The sequence below is a fragment of the Equus asinus genome, chromosome 25 (genome assembly GCF_041296235.1).
Source record: "Equus asinus isolate D_3611 breed Donkey chromosome 25, EquAss-T2T_v2, whole genome shotgun sequence".
NCBI classification, from domain to species: domain Eukaryota; kingdom Metazoa; phylum Chordata; class Mammalia; order Perissodactyla; family Equidae; genus Equus; species Equus asinus.
Window position 1 is genome coordinate 28724878 of NC_091814.1, and position 18213 is coordinate 28743090.

At 51.8% G+C, this 18213-nt stretch overlaps 2 protein-coding genes across 11 annotated transcripts in view; one reads left to right on the forward strand and one right to left on the reverse strand.

Annotated features, from left to right (window-relative positions):
- Positions 1–2585: 2585 nt before the first annotated feature.
- Positions 2586–18213, reverse strand: part of LOC106823687 (carboxyl-terminal PDZ ligand of neuronal nitric oxide synthase protein) — a 286226-nt gene continuing 270598 nt past the window's right edge. For 9 of the 10 annotated variants that reach the window (XM_070497043.1, XM_070497044.1, XM_070497042.1 and 6 more), the window contains 2 exons: positions 7118–7427; positions 2586–6300 (listed from right to left, as the gene is read on the reverse strand). In XM_070497043.1, the coding sequence (XP_070353144.1) occupies positions 5802–6300; positions 7118–7427 (809 nt within the window). In that variant the 3' untranslated portion in view covers positions 2586–5801. Of the gene's footprint in view, positions 6301–7117; positions 7428–10357; positions 10505–18213 lie in introns of those variants that run through there. The other variant, XM_070497048.1, reaches the window with a different exon arrangement.
- SPATA46 (spermatogenesis associated 46) lies at positions 10696–18108 on the forward strand. Its single transcript, XM_014829511.3, has 3 exons — positions 10696–12383; positions 13550–13663; positions 14081–18108. The coding sequence occupies exons 1-3, from the start codon at positions 12281–12283 to the stop codon at positions 14596–14598; spliced, it is 735 nt and encodes a 244-aa protein (XP_014684997.1). The 5' UTR covers positions 10696–12280; the 3' UTR covers positions 14599–18108.

Consider the following 18213-nt stretch of genomic DNA (forward strand, 5'->3'; position numbering starts at 1 on the left):
CCAGACAGAAAGTAGCCAGCCTGGTGTGTCTGAGTTGGTCCTTACACATTTCCTCAGGTTTGCTTCCCTGTGTGGTCAATAATCGAGTGATTCGTTTCATGGGGTAGAGCCTCCCCAGGCTCCCTGGAGTTGGACTGTTTATCATGGCAGCAGCTGGACATAAGCTGGACACAAAGAGGATTTGAATCTCAGGAGGGTCTGGCCCTGGATACGGAACGCAGAGGAATTTTCTCATTAGTAGGAAGTCAGTGGTGGGGGACTCTGGGTTTTAATCGAGTGCTCCCGGTGCAAATGGCAGCAGGGAGGAGGGCGTCCTGGAGGGGTAAAGCACTCGAGGATGCTTTCACTGGACAACTTCAATTAAAGTTTCCAGAGTAGATTTCCTTGGCAGAGATGAAGGACATTAAATGCCATCAGCACTTATAAAGTTGTCCCGGGGGAGGGGGGGGGATTCATCTGCAAGGGCTTTATTTCTTTGTGTGGATTTAATTACTTGTTCCCACACACAGAGGAGCCACAGCGGGAGCTCCAGATGGTGTACCCCAAACTCAGTGGTGGGCCCAGCAGGGACACTGCTGAGTGAAGCCCAGGGGACCCTGAAGGCCAGAATCTCAAAGTGAAGCCATGGCTGAGTTACCACCACCCACTGCCAGGCTGGACTGGGAAGCTCTGCTGTGGTGGAGACTGGGCTGGAGAGGGGACAGGGAGTAGAAGCACAGAGAGCTCTAGAACATGCCCAGGATTCACTGACTTAAAAGGAATTCTGAGGTCTGAGAGCAGAGTAAATTGACCGAGAAGGAATTGTCTGAGTTTGGGGCAGCATCTGAGATGTAGTCCTGGATTAACTCACTCACTAAATTCTGGATACCCACTGGGGTCCCCTACCAGCCCATGGGGACTTCAGGAATGAAGTGGGTTTCCTGATGACCTTGGATTATTAGTTTCCTTCAGCAACTACTGCAGGCAGATTAAGCTCAGAGGACAGGAACACTCCTTCAGTTGAAATGAACCCTCCCTCCCTTTGGTGCTTCCATTGTATTTTCATGTCCTGCTAACATAGCCTGTTAACATGAAGCCAGGGAGGGTAGGTACAATGGCGTCACCACCCACGTCAGCATAGTGAGAGAGAGAAATCTCGTACCCCTTTTCCGTCAACCTTACTACAGTGCCCCAACACACTTAGCTCATGGTAGGGGCTTGGATATATTGTGTGAATAAATGCATCTTTGTACACCAGCTTCTAGACCACTGGCTCGGCTTAGAGCAGAACATTAAAAAACATGACATATGCATATCCATTTTTACACTTAAAAATTTTCTTAAAAATTATTTTTACACTACAATTTTTCACATTTGAGCTGAGCCAAAAATAACTACTTTGCATAATAGTGGGAAAGAAAGGCATATTAGAGGCCCATTTCACACCTGAGTGACTGCAGAGCCGATCTTGAAGCCATCCAATGGGAGAGGTCGCCCGACGGAAAGTTGCTGGAGCTTACGCTTAAAGGAAAGAGTTGCTATTGTACTTTCCATGCCTTTTTCCCATGCATGGAATACGTTGGATTGGTTTTTGCATTACTCCTACCTTCCCAGAACAACATGCCGTGCCCCACTGCAGAGCAAGCAAGCGACCTTAGAGCACCCGTTGTTCTCTTGCCCATCCTCTGAGTAATGAAGTGTAGGAGTGGAATTCCATGCAAAAAGGCCTGGAGACTTAGTGTCATGCACAAGGCACATCCGATGTGGAGCCAGGGACCCCTGTGTGCTGAACTGAAGAACCCAACCCCCGGCATGGTCATCGGGGCACATGGCAGGGCGGGGCGGAGAGGCCCCATCCTTCCTCCTCTAGAAACGTGTGTGGCTTCTGTGAACGGACTAAACCCCTCTTTTCCTTCCCCTTCCTGTCTCTTCTCCATTTTCTCCCTTTTAAGGAAGTTTAAGGCCTGGCTGATTCTCAGCTGTGTGAGTCCTCTGGGTCCCTGGATCTGACACTGGCCTGGGGGCAGCAGGGGGGCAAAGGGGCTCAGGCTAGCTCTGCTCCAAGCCACATTCTCTCAGTAAGCGAGCGTCAGGGTTGCCTCAGTCTGGGAGAAGGCCTGTCAGCAGCCCTGGGATTTCACTGACATTTACTGATGATGACTCAGACTCTGGTCCCTCTCTGAATAAGGTCTGCACACGCACACATGTAACTCTGTCCTCTCCTTGGTGGAAGGCGGCTATGGACCCCAGTTTAAGAGTTATTGGCCTAGAGGACCATCTGGGGATCACCTGCACCTCCGCCCTGCTTCTTCTTGAGGAGGAGGGTCTTACCTGTGCACATCACCTTGAAGCTCCTGAAACAGCCATAGGTGGGGTTGGAAGAGGGACAATTTCATAGCAGCCAGTTAGGGGAACGCACGATGGCATATCCTGAGAGATCCTTCTCCCCCAAGGGTCTCAGGTTGGCGGCTGTCGGCAACGCCCATCTCCCTCACATTTCTATCACCCTCAAGTTTCACTCTTCCAGGCCCACAAAGCAAAACGCCAGTGCTCCCTGGCCGACAAGTCAGGCTTGAAGAAAACCAACCAATTCCCATCAGTCAGGAGAAAAAAACGACGCAGAGAAACCAAACCAAATCATTTTATTGCGCAGTGTCCTTCTACCAGAAAATTACTAAAAATATAAATAGAAAATCTCTAGAAAATACTCAGAATAGATCTGTAATCTTCTTTCTCCAAATGGGGGCCAACCTCTCTATTCTTTAAAAGTCGACGGATTACATGCATGTCCGGCTTCATATCATCCACATACATAACACAGACACATTTCTCTCCGTGCAGGGCAATGTGCCATCCTCCTGCCAGGTTCTGGAAGCTCACCTTGTCATCTATCAGGATAAAGCTATGTGCTGAGTATGGGGTTACAGTGGGGTTGGGGGAGAAGAGACTCTGTGGCCCCAACTTCCTTATGGGGACCTAGATGATTGTTTCTTCATTTCTCCTTGTTACCCTGCCCTTGGGCAGACTGGGCCACCAAGGGCCATGAAGCTGGACTGAGGGCTTTGTGTGTGTGCATACACGTGGTGGGGGTTGGGGCATGTGGTTGCCATGCTACAATCATAGGAAGGTCAGGCTGTTGAGACAGACACAGGGAGCCAGGTGAGGCTTTGGGTAGAAGAGCTGGGCTGAGCCCAGGCCCTAAGCAGGATTAAAAGTCCTTGTTTTTGTGGGCCTTTGGGTGGCACTCAGCCCTTAGCACCACACAACTTCCACAGCATCTAGGACCAGATTTCAGCCTCAGAGGGCCCCCCCGAGGCTGCAGCATCACCCCTGCTGCAGGAGGACAGTGAGGTGGAGATCACAGAGAGGCCAGCTAAGACTAGAGCGGGGTCCCACGGCCTCTTATTCAGTATCAGACATGAGTCTGAGGAACTCTGAGGTCACCCTGGCAATGGTTCTGGGACAACCTCGTAGGATCTCTGTGCTAATATTGGGCCTTAGGGCCAGGACTTCAGCTGTGGCTGGGTGTGGGGAGCAGAACAGGGTGCTTAAGCCAGCCTGGGCCTACAACATCTGTGCCTGTGGTTACGACATCACCTGGGCAGAGCCACCTGGTCCCTGGGGGGAGGGGGAGGGAGCCCCAGAGTGCAGGTAGCTGCTAAGTTCCCCATTAGAGAAGCAAATAGAGCTTCTGGTATGGAAGCTCAGATCAAAGGGCTAGCCTCCAGCATGGGTATTCAGGCTCTCTGCCCCCACATCCCCAGCTCTGTTTTGTGCCAAACCCCAAGCCATTCTGGGAAAACTCACAGGCCCCCAAATAATGCTAGTCCTGAGAGTCTCTGAGCATCAGGGTCAGACATCGCATCCTTGTGATGTTCTTGGAGTAAGGCAGGATCTACACATTCAGTAACGTCCTGCTCACCTCACCATGGCCTGCAAGGTGCCTGGCACGGATGGACCCTTGCAGGGAAGGGGAGACAAGGCTTCACTGTGAGCATGCAGTGAAGACTTGTTTGCCAGGGTGATGGAAGACAGGGTAGAAGAAGAGGGGTGGGAGTGCTGTGGGAAGGCTGCACGGCTGCAGAAACAAGAACGCAGGGAGGGCGGCCGCACCCTGGCGATCCCTGCCCCCACAGGCTCCCAGGTCTATAGGAGTCAGCTTGGACATTTTATATGGCAGAGGTGCCGGGGAGGGGAGCAGGAACCAGGTAATGAGAAGAAGTGGGAAGTGAGGTCTGGGTGCCCCGGAGCTCATGGGTGGAAGCCGAACAATGAAAAGAGGATGCAGCAGAAGTCACGGGAAGTGGCCTGCCTGCAGGATGTGGCAGTCCCAGCCTTCTCCCAGGGAACTGCCACCCGGTTCAAGAAAAGGAATGTGCTCTTCTTGCTGCAAAGGCCCCCAGGGTGGGGATCACCCCCTGAGAGGGTCTCCTGGCCACAGGAAGACAGCACGACAGGACCCCTGGTGGGAGACAGGAACACAAAAGTGGGTTAACCCAGGAGGGCAGGAGTCAGTTGGGGTTGGATGAACCGAGTCACAGAGATCCTGAGGGCAGGTTGAGAGAGGACAGGTGAGGCATCAGGACCAGGGAAAGGCAGGCGAGAGGCCCCTCTAGGGAGACCAGGGCGGCAGGAGGGTCAGGCAGTTTCAACACAAGAGCAAAGCACCTCCACTTAACAGACAGTAGTGCACCTCCACGGCTGCGCCTCATCGCATTCCCCTCTCCCACATCCTTCACTCTGGCTCAGGCATTTATCATGCCTGGAGCCTAGAACTGCGTCATTTCAGGCTGTGGGAGGTCCCTGAAGAGCTGCTCTGACCCCCAGTGACTGCTCCTTCCTTGTCCTGTTTTCACTGCCTTCTCCACTACTTCTGCTTGGGTTCTCCTGGGACCAGCGCCCTGAAAGCCAAGTTCCTGGCTCCCCCAGCCAAAACAAGACCAGAACATACTCTGCTGCTTCTGCTGGGCCTGCCAGGCCCTGTCTTCACTCACAGCAAGGGAAGCCCTGGTCTTTCCTTCTGTGCAGGACCCTAAGTGTAGCTGCTCACGGCATCTTCCCCAAGCCCTCGCCCCGACAGGCACGTGGGGCAGGCGCTCTCGGTGGCTGGCTCTGTGCCCTGCCCCAGGGAGTGCTCACTGCCTTCTCCATCTGGCCAGACGGGGAAACACCCTGAGAGCCCCAGGCAACAAGGCTGCCTCAAGGTCTCAGGCCTGGTAAGCATCTTCTCTGGTCCACAGCCACAGGGGCAGAGGCAAGGTGACAACCAGGGGCCCGTGCTGTGCTGGGATCAGGAGGAGCCCTGACTGGGCTGTGCTCAGGGTATGTGGCTTTCTAGGTCTGGACCATCATCAAGCCAGGCCCATCATTCCTCATCCAGCCCAATTCCCCCTGAGGCAGGAGGCCTCCCAAGCCACCAGGGAGGAGCAAGAAGAACAGGGGAGCAGGCAGCATGTGGAGACAGGCAAACAGAACCCCTGCAAACCCCTATCCAGGGCTGGTGGCCCTGCCATTCAATGGGAAGCCAGGGCAACTCGGGAGCAGAGGAGCTCCAACATCCAAGGTCTGCAGTTGGCACCCAGAGGAGCTTACGGAAAATGAGGATGAGGGACGGCACCCCAGTCCCTCTGCCATTCTACAGATGGACTCTTCAACTAGGACTACTCCTGGACTTCTGGCCCTGTACCGGCCTGTGTGAGAGAATCGGCTCTCTGCTGGTGCCTTGTGCAAAGGGCACGGAGGAGCTGGGGCAAAGGCCAGGGTGCACAGGGGAGGGGAAAGCGGAGGGGAAGGGGGGTGGCCAGCAGGGATGAGAAGAGGCTCTACTCAAAGGACAGCAGGTCTGGGTGAGGGCCCTCATTGTCAAGGCTGGAGGTCCGTGCCCGAGGATGGGGGCTGCTGGCCTCCAGTGACTCAGCCAGGCCGATGGGGCTCAGGCTGAGTTTGAGGCCATTTCTCTCCATGAGGCCAGGGGAGGAGGCCCTTCTGCACTCAGTCGTCTTTAGCTTGGATTCGTCCTGGCTGTCCTTGTGGATTAGGTCAGGTACCGACAGGGAAACCTCTCCATTGGGCAGAGCTTCGCCCCTATCCCTCATTTCCATGGAGGCCTCTGGCTCTGAAGCGTCTGCTGGGACAGGCTGGGCAGTGGGAGGGGTGTCCTGGGGCTGCCCATGGGACAGCTCTGTCCCACACTCTAGGTTGCTTAGGACAGGCTGCGATGAAATGAGCATGTCCTGAGTGGTCTTCAGAGCCCGAGGGGTTCGCTTCCTGGTTATGGGAGGTGGAGGATCCAGCCGAGGGAACGCTTCTTGCAGGGCTGACCTGTAAGGTGGATGACAATAAACACACCTCCTTTAAGAACGGCGAGACACCAGTCCCTGCTGCATTCCTGCTTCTCTGACTCCAACTGCACTTTGGACTCACCCACCTGGTGAGCGCTTTACCTTCGGGCTCTCATTCTCGGTTTAGCGCACAGGTCTCAGCAGCTTGAGCACAAGAACAGGCTTTCAGGCTGTCACAACCTCACTTAGTGTTCAGAGCAGCACAGAGCATTAACGCTGGGACCCCCCAGTCAACTGTGTCACAACAGAACCTATGCAATCAGCCTGGTAAAGGACGTTACCACCTCGGGAGCATAGGGTTTAAAACAAGTTTCCCTCCCCTGCCCCTGTGGGTTCTGACAGACACTCACTCCTCTATGAGCAGTCAGGGCCGCGGTTCACAGGTATGGCTGGGTTTCAGAACCCACCTGGGGAGCTTCTGGGTGCTACCTAGGTTCGAATCCAGCTCTGACAACTACTAACTTGTAATCCTAAGCTACTCACGTTACCTCTGTGAACTTACGTTATCTGCAAAATGGAAATATAGCCTACCACAGAGGGCTCCTGTAAGGGGGAGGTGAAAGAATGCAGCTGAAGGGTGTAGCACAGCGTTCAGACACGACAGGCACTCATAACGCTAGCTACAGCTATGGAGGGTGAAGTCAGCTCCCGTTAACATTGCCCAATCGGTCAGCTATTGTTCCCATGACAACTTCACCCCCCTTTAGGGTCATTTTCTCCCATTTGTCTGTGACTCTCTTCCAGTGGGTCCACAGAACCGTAGGGATTTTTGGGTGCGAGGGGAGATGTGCACTCACCTTTCGCCCTCCACGTCAGCCCCACTGGCCAGTTGGGCCCCTGCTGTCTTGTTGATCTCCATTGCGCCCACACTGCCCAGGCTCGAGGGTTCTTTTCTCCGCAGGAAGTCATTAACTTTCGCCCCCATGGCTTTGCCCAGGTTCTTGAGGTGCTGGCTGCTGCCCACCCAGAGTCCAGGCCCACCAGGCTCCACAGACCCAAGGGCGGCAGAGCTGGGGGCCGCGGGCCTGGACAAGTGGGGGAAGGAGCGGCTCGCCTGGAGCTTTGGCGTGAGGGCTGTGTTCAAGTTCTCAAACATGCTGTGGTCCACTAGGAACAAAGAGGGAGAGACAGGGAGCCGGTGAGTAGAGGGCAGTGGGGCTTGTCTTTTCCTTATGCCACGCCCACAACTTGTAACTTCACAGGGCTTTGGAAATAGTCACGAAAGAGCCAGTAAAGACACTCTTGAACCTTCCCATCCAGTTTTCTTGATGGGATGTGGGACTAGAAATTCTAGTTCTGTCCCAATCAAGTTAATCAGTGATGAACTCGAGCCATAAAAAAGCTAACTTCTCCCCTTAAACCTACCTCCTTGACTCACAGCTTGACCTTGACCCTTACCTTGGGTCTGAAGTAAAGAAAAAATGAGGATGAAGCAATGCTATATGACATTGAGCTGTGAACACACGCTGAGCTCTCTGACTCAAGCCCTGGGACAGAAGCCAGTGGAGGGATGGCAAACGCGAGGCCTGGAGCAGAAGCTCCCCACTGAAAAGCCATGTGTGGAGCACATTTTCTCCACGGAAAAGTGGGCCAGCAGTTGCTCACTTCTCCTGAGGTAGAACTTGGGAGAACGGGCCAGCAGCAGGCAGAGAGAGGCTAAGTGGTGCTTGAGAACCAGGTCACACCAAATGGACAAGTACTCGCTGCCAACGAAGCAGGAGGAGCTTGACAAACACCAGCTCACTTAATCCTCATGGCAATCTAGCGAGGTGGGGCCTGGTAAGATATATGTTGATAGATGAGGAAGATGGGGTTCAGAGTAACAATGAACTGCCAGGCTTGAGATCACAGGGCCAATTATTGGAGGGGCTAGAACTATTGGCCTTGCACAACGGTAGGCGTTTAATAAGTTAGTTTAGTTGACTTTTTATACAAATACTTAAACCCAAAGCTCGGGTCCCTTCACTGCTTTGCCCAGGCTTGGATCACAGAACGGTTGCCTAAATGTGTCTGGTAGACAGTCCCCCTTTGGCTAGAACGATTCACTCAAAGGGCTGGATGTAGACCCACTGGGTTGTAAATATTTGCAGGGCAGAGGCCAGGTCTCATTCATCTTTGTATCTTCACCAGCTGGCCTGGGTCTAGCACATAGTAGGTGCTCCAAAAGTATCTTGAATTGATTTGCCAAACCCGTTCTGCAGATGCAGAATTGTGGAGGCCAAGATTGTAGCCCCAAGGTTTGTAGTTGGAACGGCTAGAGCTCAGGGCTCTAAGCCATGCTGTCCATGCACTCACATCCGGGCATCCTCTCCTCACCTGGAAATCCCTCTCAGTCCTTAAGGTAGTCAGACTCTCTCTGGGGCCTTGGAAGCAGGCCTGTGCTTTCTGTCCTTACCAACTGCCCCAGACATTTTGTCAGTCTCGGGGAAGGAGGTCACTAGGCTCCTCTCCAAGTCAAGACCTCTGCCAAGTACCTATTCTCGATGAGTCTTCCTAAGAGTAACTGAGGTCAAAGTGGATCTTTTCTTCTGTCGAACTTTCGCATAAAGCAGTTTTCTCCGCCCTGCGCTGCTGAGTCTTGGGTCAGGGGAACAGTTCTCTTTATTGCGGTTTCAGCAGTGATATCCCTTCTGAGCCAACTACCTAGATAAGCCATAGTCTAAGGGTCTTTGGGCAGCAGGAGGAAGCTGTGGGAAGAGGAGTGGAGCTCTTCCTCTGTGGGGATGAACCCCACAGCCTTCACCTCTGTAACCGCCCCAACCCACGCATAGGGAAAGCACCACTGCAGGCGGGATGTGCCGGGGAATGCAATCAGAGCATCCTTGGGATACGGGGCGCAGAACTGATCGGTTCAGGCTGGCTGGGCTCCAGGTATAGACCCAACACACTAGCAGGAGTTCCCAGCCCACCCCTACGACAGGGTTATCAATTCCTGATTCTTCTCCTAAGAGTGTGTCTTGCCATGTCATCCACTTTTGCATAATTTGCCTATCATATCCCACATGCTCCTAATTTTTCTTTAATCATGAAATCTGCAAACTGGCAGAGGAGCCCTCGGAAACTAAAGCATTTAACTATTTTCTCCAAAACCAGAAAAGTATTTGGGCCACCATGAAAGGAGAGCAAATGTTCAAGAGAGGTACACTGGGGAAGGCAAATCCCCCCACTTCCTGGCTAAGATACTTCCGTGGCAGTTTCCTTATTGGTTTAAAGTGAATTTTCAGAGCAGTCACACTCATTTCAAAAAGCATATGGACCAAAAACTTCTGTCAAAGTGATTTGTAAATTGTGAGCCCCATTATTATTTTAAAAACACATTAGAATAAATGTAACTTCTGCATAATGCACCATTTTGGATATCCTGTATTTCTTGCTCTCTTCCCTTCAGAAGATATACACTGAATTCTTAAGTAATTTAAAGATAGCCCATCACACACTCTCTTTACCATTCTCTAAGTCTTTGAGGTAAATATATCTTGTCTCTGTAATAAAATGGTAAGCTCCTCGAGGGGATGTGGCATCTGAAGTGATTTTTATTTTCTATAATGCTCAGCATAGGGCCTTGCACAATAGTAAGCATTTAATAAGTTAGTTTAATTGACTTTTTACATGAATACTTAAAAACTGACTGCATTATGGGCTGATATTGTAGAGAAACTGTTCCCAAGCCTTTTTCGATTTACAAGAGCCACTCCAAACCCCTCCTCTGGCAGTGGTCCACAGGGGCTCTTGAGGTCAGACTGGGACAAACTGCCCTTTTCTCCAAAGTGGGCCTCTGGCTGGGGCTCCCTCCATCTCCACATCCAAGGGATGTGCAGTACGCCCCTTTCCTGCTGTTGCGCTAATGACCCTGCACCCTGTCCCTCCCTTCCTCAGGGCTGGAAGCTTGATGGTTCAGGAAATAATGGCGATGGTGGAAAGAAAGATGATGGGACCCCAGTTGAGTGGCCCTCCCAACAGAACCCCCCCGACATGCACAAACCCAAGCAGAGGGGAGCACTGGGGGCGTAAGTCATCCATAAGAAAGATGGTCTTACCTGTCCGAGAAAGGGGCTCGGAAAGCAGGTGGGAAACAAACGAGAGAGAGAGACATATTTTATGTAGTGGCCGATCACTTCGAGAGTGTCACTTCTGCCTGGGCCACCAGCAACAAAATACCGAGAGGATACAGCATGCAAGACACAGGCCCTGCGACTAGGAGTATAACAAACCCTGGATAACCAGGTTCCCATAAACTTTTCAATAACTAAACCAAAACAGAGTTCTATTTTAAAAACTCTACAAACAGGGGCTGATGTGGCCTCCCATATTTCCCCCAATATTTTCAGCCCTCTCGACATTAAGTATCTCTGAAGTTCCACCAGCTGGCACTAGGAGGAAGGTATTCGGCCAAGGCAGGATGACATTCTAAGCCTTCTGGATCCTGTGTGCACCACTCATTACTATACTGTCTCATTTCCACATGTAAATCACTAGGTTTTAGACCAGGAAGATGCTCACCTACTCCAACTGTCTAAATTAACAAAATGGAAAGAAACACAGGTGGCAGAGAGGTTTGCCTAATACCACACAGGGAGCTAGTGGCGGAGAGGGAATGAGAACACACACATGCTGACTCCCAGACCCATGATCTTTCTCTCTACCACAATGGCCAAGGGAAATTGCAAAGAGCCTCAAACTTTCCAGAGTGCATGGCATCAATTTACATTCCAACTCGTTCTAATGTTCCAAACCAGGCTATGAAGGAGGCACACAAGGAAATCAAGTTCTCTACACAGTCCGGGAAATGTGTAAACACTATGAATAAATAAGAGACAGGAAGACAACTCTGGGCTCTCGTGTGCCGAAGCTCACATACTCACTCCACACACTGCAGAGGAGCCCACTGCTCCTCACGGAGCGGGCCAGCTCTTTCCCTCACAGCATAAACACATCCACATTTAGATCCAAAGCACTGCATGTAACTAGTTGACACCTGTCGTGAGCACCTGGAGTGGGGCACCTTCCACTTATATTCAAAGCAGCATCATCAGCTTTCACCCTGATTCCACATCTCTCTAGCGTGCTAGGTTGTTCTATGACAAAAGTGAAGCAAAGAGAAGGGGCGACCTTGCCACTCTGGAGTCTGCAGTCTCACCAGCAAACTGCCTATGATGAGCAAAACAGTGTTGAGTAAGCCACCCATTTGTGTTTTAGTCATTTGCTAAAAATAGCACCAACCATTTAAAACAATATCTGGTCCCTATTCTTAGGAAGTACACGTTGAAGTATTTAGGCACAAAGGGACTTTACGTTTGTAACTTACCTTCAAATAACTCAGAAAAAAAAATGTATACACACACAGAGACAGAGAGAGGGAGGGAGTCGATAAAGCAAAATAGGTAAAAGATTAACAAATAGGAAAATGTGGATACAGGGTAAATGGATGTTTTTGTACTAATTTTATTTTTGCAACTTTTTAATGTCTGAAATTATTTCCAAAGAAAATGTAAAAAATACACCTCAAACCAAAGAACAGAAACTAAAGCAAAACAACAAAAATACCTGGCTCAGAGTTCAGGCAGATGATGGAGAAGGAAAGCAAGGATGTCATTCAGAGAAGACAGATGTTCCCAGAGCTGGGGGGTGACAGCAATGACACAGAAGAGTGACAGAGAAGAGCAAAGCGGGGCACACAGATTAGGCCACTACCCAGTCTCTACTATATTCTTCCTTCTCTCTGGGTATTCTCCATCAAGGCAGGCCACTGAAGAAGGACAAGTCAAAACAAAAATCTTTAAAAAACTTAATCTTGCTTGCAACAGACTCCACCCATCTTTGAAAGGGACAACCCAGCCAGTGAGTAGAATCACGTGACCTTCTTGTGATGTCAACTGTGCTCAGAATGTTTATCGTCTGGACAACCCAACCAGCCTCTTGGCAGCAGGCGTGTGATATCCATACTCTATGGTCGGCAGACGATGGAGAACTTCTCACTCCTCAGCATCTCTGGACCTGGAGTCTCTTCCTGTGCCCTGAGCACTTTTCCTGATACTATGTCCTCACATGCCACCAGCTTGCCAGGTAAACTCAAGGGCCATAAAAATGTGGTTTTTTGAAGCTTTCAATTGAGTATTCTACCAGATCATGTTACAGGACCATAATTTAGTGAGAAAGTGAAATTACACATGCGGAGAAAATAATTTTTCAAAACGCTGCATCCATGATAAGTAGTTCCTGCTGTTTGTTTATTTCTGGCAAGGGAAGGATGGGGGAAACATTTGTTGTCAAGTTTTCTTCTCTAAATTCTGCACGAAATCTCAAGGTGACAGTCTGTCTACATAAAGAGCATGTGCTGGTTTTAGCCCTGTTTTGACAAGCTGGAGGAGATCTAGAGTATCAGGCTATCAGGAGGAGCCTAAGAGGCAGGGTTAACTGATGAGCACATCATGGAAGAAAACTGGATGCTCTCAGGACTTGCTAGTGTGGCCTGTGGACCTGCAACATCAGCATCACCTGGGAGCTTGTTAGAAATGCAGGCTCTCAGGCTGACCCCAGACCTGCTGAAGCAGAATCTGCATTTTTAACAAGATCTCCAGGTGATTCCTATGACATTAAGGTTTGAGAAGTATTGCTCTGTGGAGAGGTTCTAAACATCCATTTGTCTATACACAGGACATTTATACAACTGTTTCTCAAACTGAGTACAGCTACTGCTCTGGGCTTTGAGGCAGGTCAGCTTTTTATCCAAGTGTTAGCAGCCACCTAGGGTCCACCTGAACTCTTTCTGGCTGTTGGTGGGAGATGTTTCAATTGGAGAAACTGGCTTCTCACCCTCAAAGGGACCATGTAACACAGCTATGCAGCCCGGGACCAGACTCACTTCCTCTCTGGAGCCTAGGGGACACCCAGGGGATGCAATGCAGAGTGAAGTCACACAGGCAGTGAGCTGCAAGAGGGTCGAGAGAGGGGTGGGCCAGGCAGAAAGCTGTTACCCGGTCCACCTCTTGAATTCTCCATTGGAGAGGACCTTTCCCAGGTCCCAGTGAAACTGCCCCATTTGGAATTCCCCAGTGTGTCATCCGGAATAGCTCGGCCCAGCTGGGTGCAAGAGCGGTCGTTGTTTTGCTACAGCTTTGCGATGCCTGAAAGTACCAAGGCTGAGCCTCTAGGTACGTCTTGGGGGGGGGTCGCAAGAAGAGGACTCTCAACCTTGCTCAGCTCACTGGAGTGCTTCCTCTGTACCCCAGACATTGCTAAGGCTGCGTTACCCACGGAGGGGTCCAGCCCAGCACAGGCCCTGCCACCTCAGTACCAAAGCAGCGCTCTCCGGCACGGCGTGGTTAACACAGTGCTCTTACCAGGTGAGGCCGTCTCCGACTTGGCGGGCACAGGTGAGGGGCTGGGAGGACAGGGGCTGCTCCTTTCAGGGAAGGGTGCCTGCGCACCAGAGAACCACCCACTGCCTTTCCCCTGCAGTCTCCTATCTGGTCCTTCGCTTAGCAGAGACCCACAGGCCTGTGGAGGCCTCCTACCTCTCCTCTTCTGTCTCTCAAACTGGTGTACAGCAGTAGTTTCTGCCTAAGTGGCCTGTTGCAGGAAGACAGTGAGGCTGGAAAAATGGCCACAACCATTGGTGGTGGAAAGAGGAATCATAGGAGGCCAGAGGTCTGTCTATCCTTAGAGGAGGCGACGAAAGGTGCCTGCCTGCCTTCCGCTTATTCCACGGCCTTCAGCGCCCCCAGGCCTCACTGGCCCCTGCCCATGCCTTTCCTTTGCAGACTGCATCTTGGGGGACCCCCAGAATGAGGAGCAGCTGAGACGGAACTGCATTATCTACCGGCCCTGGTTCTCCCCTTACAGCTACTTCGTATGCACGGACAAAGAGAGCCACCTGGAGGCCCACAGCTTCCCAGAGGTGCAGCGGGACGAGGGCAGCGGGGACAACTGCCTTCCCGAAGACATGGCGGAAAGCATCTGCTCATCCTCTTCCTCTGCAGAGAACCCCTGCCCCCGAGAGGCCACCAAGAAATCCAGGCACGGCCTGGACTCCATCACATCCCGGGACATCCTAATGGCCTCCAAGTGGCACCCAGCTCAGCAGAATGGCTACAAGTGCGCGGCCTGCTGCCGCATGTACCCCACCCTGCACTCCCTCAAGAGCCACATCAAAGGGGGCTTCAAGGAGGGCTTCAGCTGCAAGGTGTACTACCGCAAGCTCAAAACCCTCTGGAGCAAGGAGCAGAAGGCCTGGCCGGGAGACAGGCTCTCCTCCGGTAGCTGCCAGGCCTTCAAGTAGCCCTGAAGGATGGTGGCAGCTGCCTTGTTAAAGTGGACCCCTCAGGTTAACAGGGGCTGAAGCCTATTCATGTCTCTAGAGAGATGTCAATAAACCGAAGTTAGTCACAGCCTTCTGTCAAGTCTGAGGTCACCCTGCACCACCTGCTATCCCTCCCAGTCCTGAGTCCCCGTCCCCTTCCCCTTGGGCTAACAGTTGCTTAGCAACCCCAGGCCTACCCCCCCTCTTTTTTATAAAGACAATACCCAAACTTTGGTAATATCCTCCAAGACAGTGGTTCTCAAGGTGAGGTGTGCAGACCAGCAGTATCAGTGTCCCTGGGGAACTTCTTAGGAATGAAATCCTCTGGCCTACTGAACCAGGACTCTGGGGGTGAGCCCCGCAATCTGTGTTCTAACCAGCCCTGCAGGTGATGCTGACGCAGCTCAAGTCTGAGAGCTACAGCCCTAAGATCCTGGCCTTCTTGCTGGTCCCCTGGGACCAGTCCTTGCCCCGGCCCCCCCCGCCCCCCACAAACACTAGGGGAGAGCTCACTGAGGGCAGAGGGTTGAACGTCCTTTCCTATCAGCATGGGGAAGGTTCTATTGGCAGAGCCTCTGCAGTTTGACAGCTCCTTAGATGTCAGAGCTTCTGAGGGGTGGAAGCGGGGGACGACATACCCTAGCACAAGGCAGAGAAGAGGCAAAGAGGGTGGGGACCCATTCCTGCCACCTATACCACAGTCCCTCACTTGGAAGGGGCACCTCTGGCTGAAGCAGAACAGAATCATTTTTGACCCAGGGGCATCTTTATACAGCTGTGTTGAGTCATGTCAAAACGGGCAGGGAAACATGTGAAAACAGCACTTCCCGTCACCAAGTAACGTCCCAGCCCTGATTCTCATTCCATTTCTGAGCAAACTTCACTGCCAGCTCTGACCCAGAAAAACAGGTGAGTATCAGGGATGCAGCAAGGACCTCTGCTTTGCCCATTATGTGGTTAAAAAAAAAAAAGAAAAAGAAAAGCTGAATGCTCAATGGTCTTATTTTTAGGCCTTATTTACCTCTCATTTCATCTCCCTAATGACTCAGTGGGCCCTTTCACCACAGTGGGGCACTTCCTTTCAGAGACTCTGGCACCAACCCTCCCCGTTCATCCTGCCTCCCCACTGGTTGGCCAATAGGTGGGGTGGATGGTCTCCCCTTACCTTCCAGTGACAGAGTAAGTCTTCCCGAAGCCCCACTTTATGATTTAGCAGAGCTGCTTTGGCTTACCACGGTTTTGTTGAAAAATCGTTTGTGGTTCCTTCGTCCCCACAGAGTAAGAGGCTAGACTCAAACCCCACCACGCCCCATGCTGTGAGACCACTCCCAGCCCTGCATACCATCCCCTGCTCCTCACCTTGCTCTTTCCCCAGGCTCCACCCACCCAGCCAGAGTCCCTGAGTCTACCTGACCTGCAGGCTCCTGCTGGGCCGAGAGCCAGGACATGTGGAGGCCCACCCGCCCACTCTGGGGCGAGGTGGTCTCCAGGCAGCCCTGACAATACTCCCAGGGCCCAGTTCCCTGAGGGAGCAGATCAGTGACTCCGGGCAAGTCTTCAGTCCTCACTCTGACCTCGTTTCCCTAAGTGGGAAAGCCACCTGAGGGCTCCAAGGCTTCTCCTCACACACATCACTGTGCATGTGTGTCCCCCTTGATGGGGCTCTTGAGGGAGTACAGGGATGGGGACGGGGGTGGACAGGAGGAGGCCGCTCATGGTCTCACTACCGTCTGTGGGAGAACCAGGAGAGGAACTGGCTCCTCATCTGCTCTCGCACTGTCTGCCCAGCCCACATTCCCTCCTCCAGGGCACCCGTACCACAGGCACAGAACATGTTAAAAAAAAGAGGGAAAGCCATCCAATGGTTGGGGACTAAGCCCAGGGCCACTATACCCCCAGCAAATTTCTCAGGACAGAATTCTGAGTAAAGTTTCAGCACAGCAGAAGATGCACCCTCGGGGCCGGCCTGGTGGCAGAGTGGTTAAGTGCGCATGTGCCGCTTCAGCTGCCCGGGGTTCACCGGTTCAGATCCCGGGTGCGGATATGGCACCACTTGGCAAGCCATGCTGTGGTAGGCATCCCACGTATAAAGTAAAGGAAGATGGGCACAGATGTTAGCTCAGGGCCAGTCTTCCTCAGCAAAAAGAGGAGGATTGACAGCAGATGTTAGCTCAGGGCTAATTTTCCTCAAAAGAAAGGAAAATGAACCCTGCACACAACTGTACTGAGCAGTACAGGCCTGGCCTCCCCCTTCTCCCCGGTACATTAGAAAATAAACTGTCTAGTGCCCAGCCTGGGCCACTGCCAGACACCCTCCTGTCTCCTTTTAAAAATGCAGTCTCGTTGGGGCCGGACCCGTGGCCAAGTGGTTAAGTTCATGCACTCCGCTTTGGTGGCCCAGGGTTTCGCAGGTTTGGATCCTGGGTGTGGACATGGCAGTGCTCATCAGGCCAGGCTGAGGCGGCGTCCCACATGCCACAACCAAAGTCACTCACAACTAGAATATACAACTATGTACCAGGGGGCTTTGGGGAGAAGAAGAAGAAGAAAAAAAAAAAAAGGCTGGCAATAGATGTTAGCTCAGATGCCAATCCTAAAAAAAAAAATGCAGTCTTTTAGCCTTTAGCTGTATGTGTTATATTTTATCCCCATTTTACAGATAATAAAATAAGGCTCAGTCCAGTGCATTCATCCCGAAAGGGCAGAGGGCACATGAACCTGGTTGATGTGACCCTCCCAACCTTCCTTCAGGCCTGAGCTTGACAAAGGCTTAACAAACCCTCTGCCTTCAAAATGGCTAAAAGTTCTAGCCAAAGGAATCTGGTTTCCAGAAAGTCGCTTTGCGAGATCCTGCAGCTCCTCATTTCTCTAACACCCCCCTTAGCAGCATTCCTCCTCCCCTTTCCTTTCTGCTCCCCAAAGGAAAGCCCATACCCCCATGTGTCAGGACTCCTCTGCTGAGCCGGGTTGCAATGGCACCATCGTCTTTCCAGGCAGGTGTGGGAGGAGCCTGCTTTGCCTCCAGTATAGACATTCCTGAAATGTGCCCATTGAGAATGCTACCAGCCACATATTTCAGACATTTAGTCAGGGAGTCAGTGAACCTTTATAATCTTGATGATCTTAGTTGTATCTGAAAATGTCTACGGTGTCATACTTTTTCAAGCACTCAAAACTCGCTGCCACTTCTCATCTATTCCAACAACGTTTGGAGTTTCAAAAGACCCGGGATTGAGCGAGTCTGAAAAAAACAGGTATAGACCGGGTTTCTTAACCCGGGTACTATGGACATTTTGGACTGGATAATTCTTTGTTGTGGGGATTGTCCTGCGCGTTGTAGAGTATTTAGCTACATCTCTGGCTTTCACCCACTACGTGCCCACACCATCCCTCCCCCAGTGGTGACAACCAAAAATGTCTCCAGACATTGCCAAATGTCCCCTGGGGGTGCAAAATCCTCCCCGGTGGTAGACCTAACCTTGCAAGGCTGGTCCAAATAAACTATACCTGAAGGCCCCACCTTCCTCCTCTCCTTGCAGGAACATGTGAATTCTTTCTAAACACCACACCCTTGGGAGCCGTGTGTCACAGAGC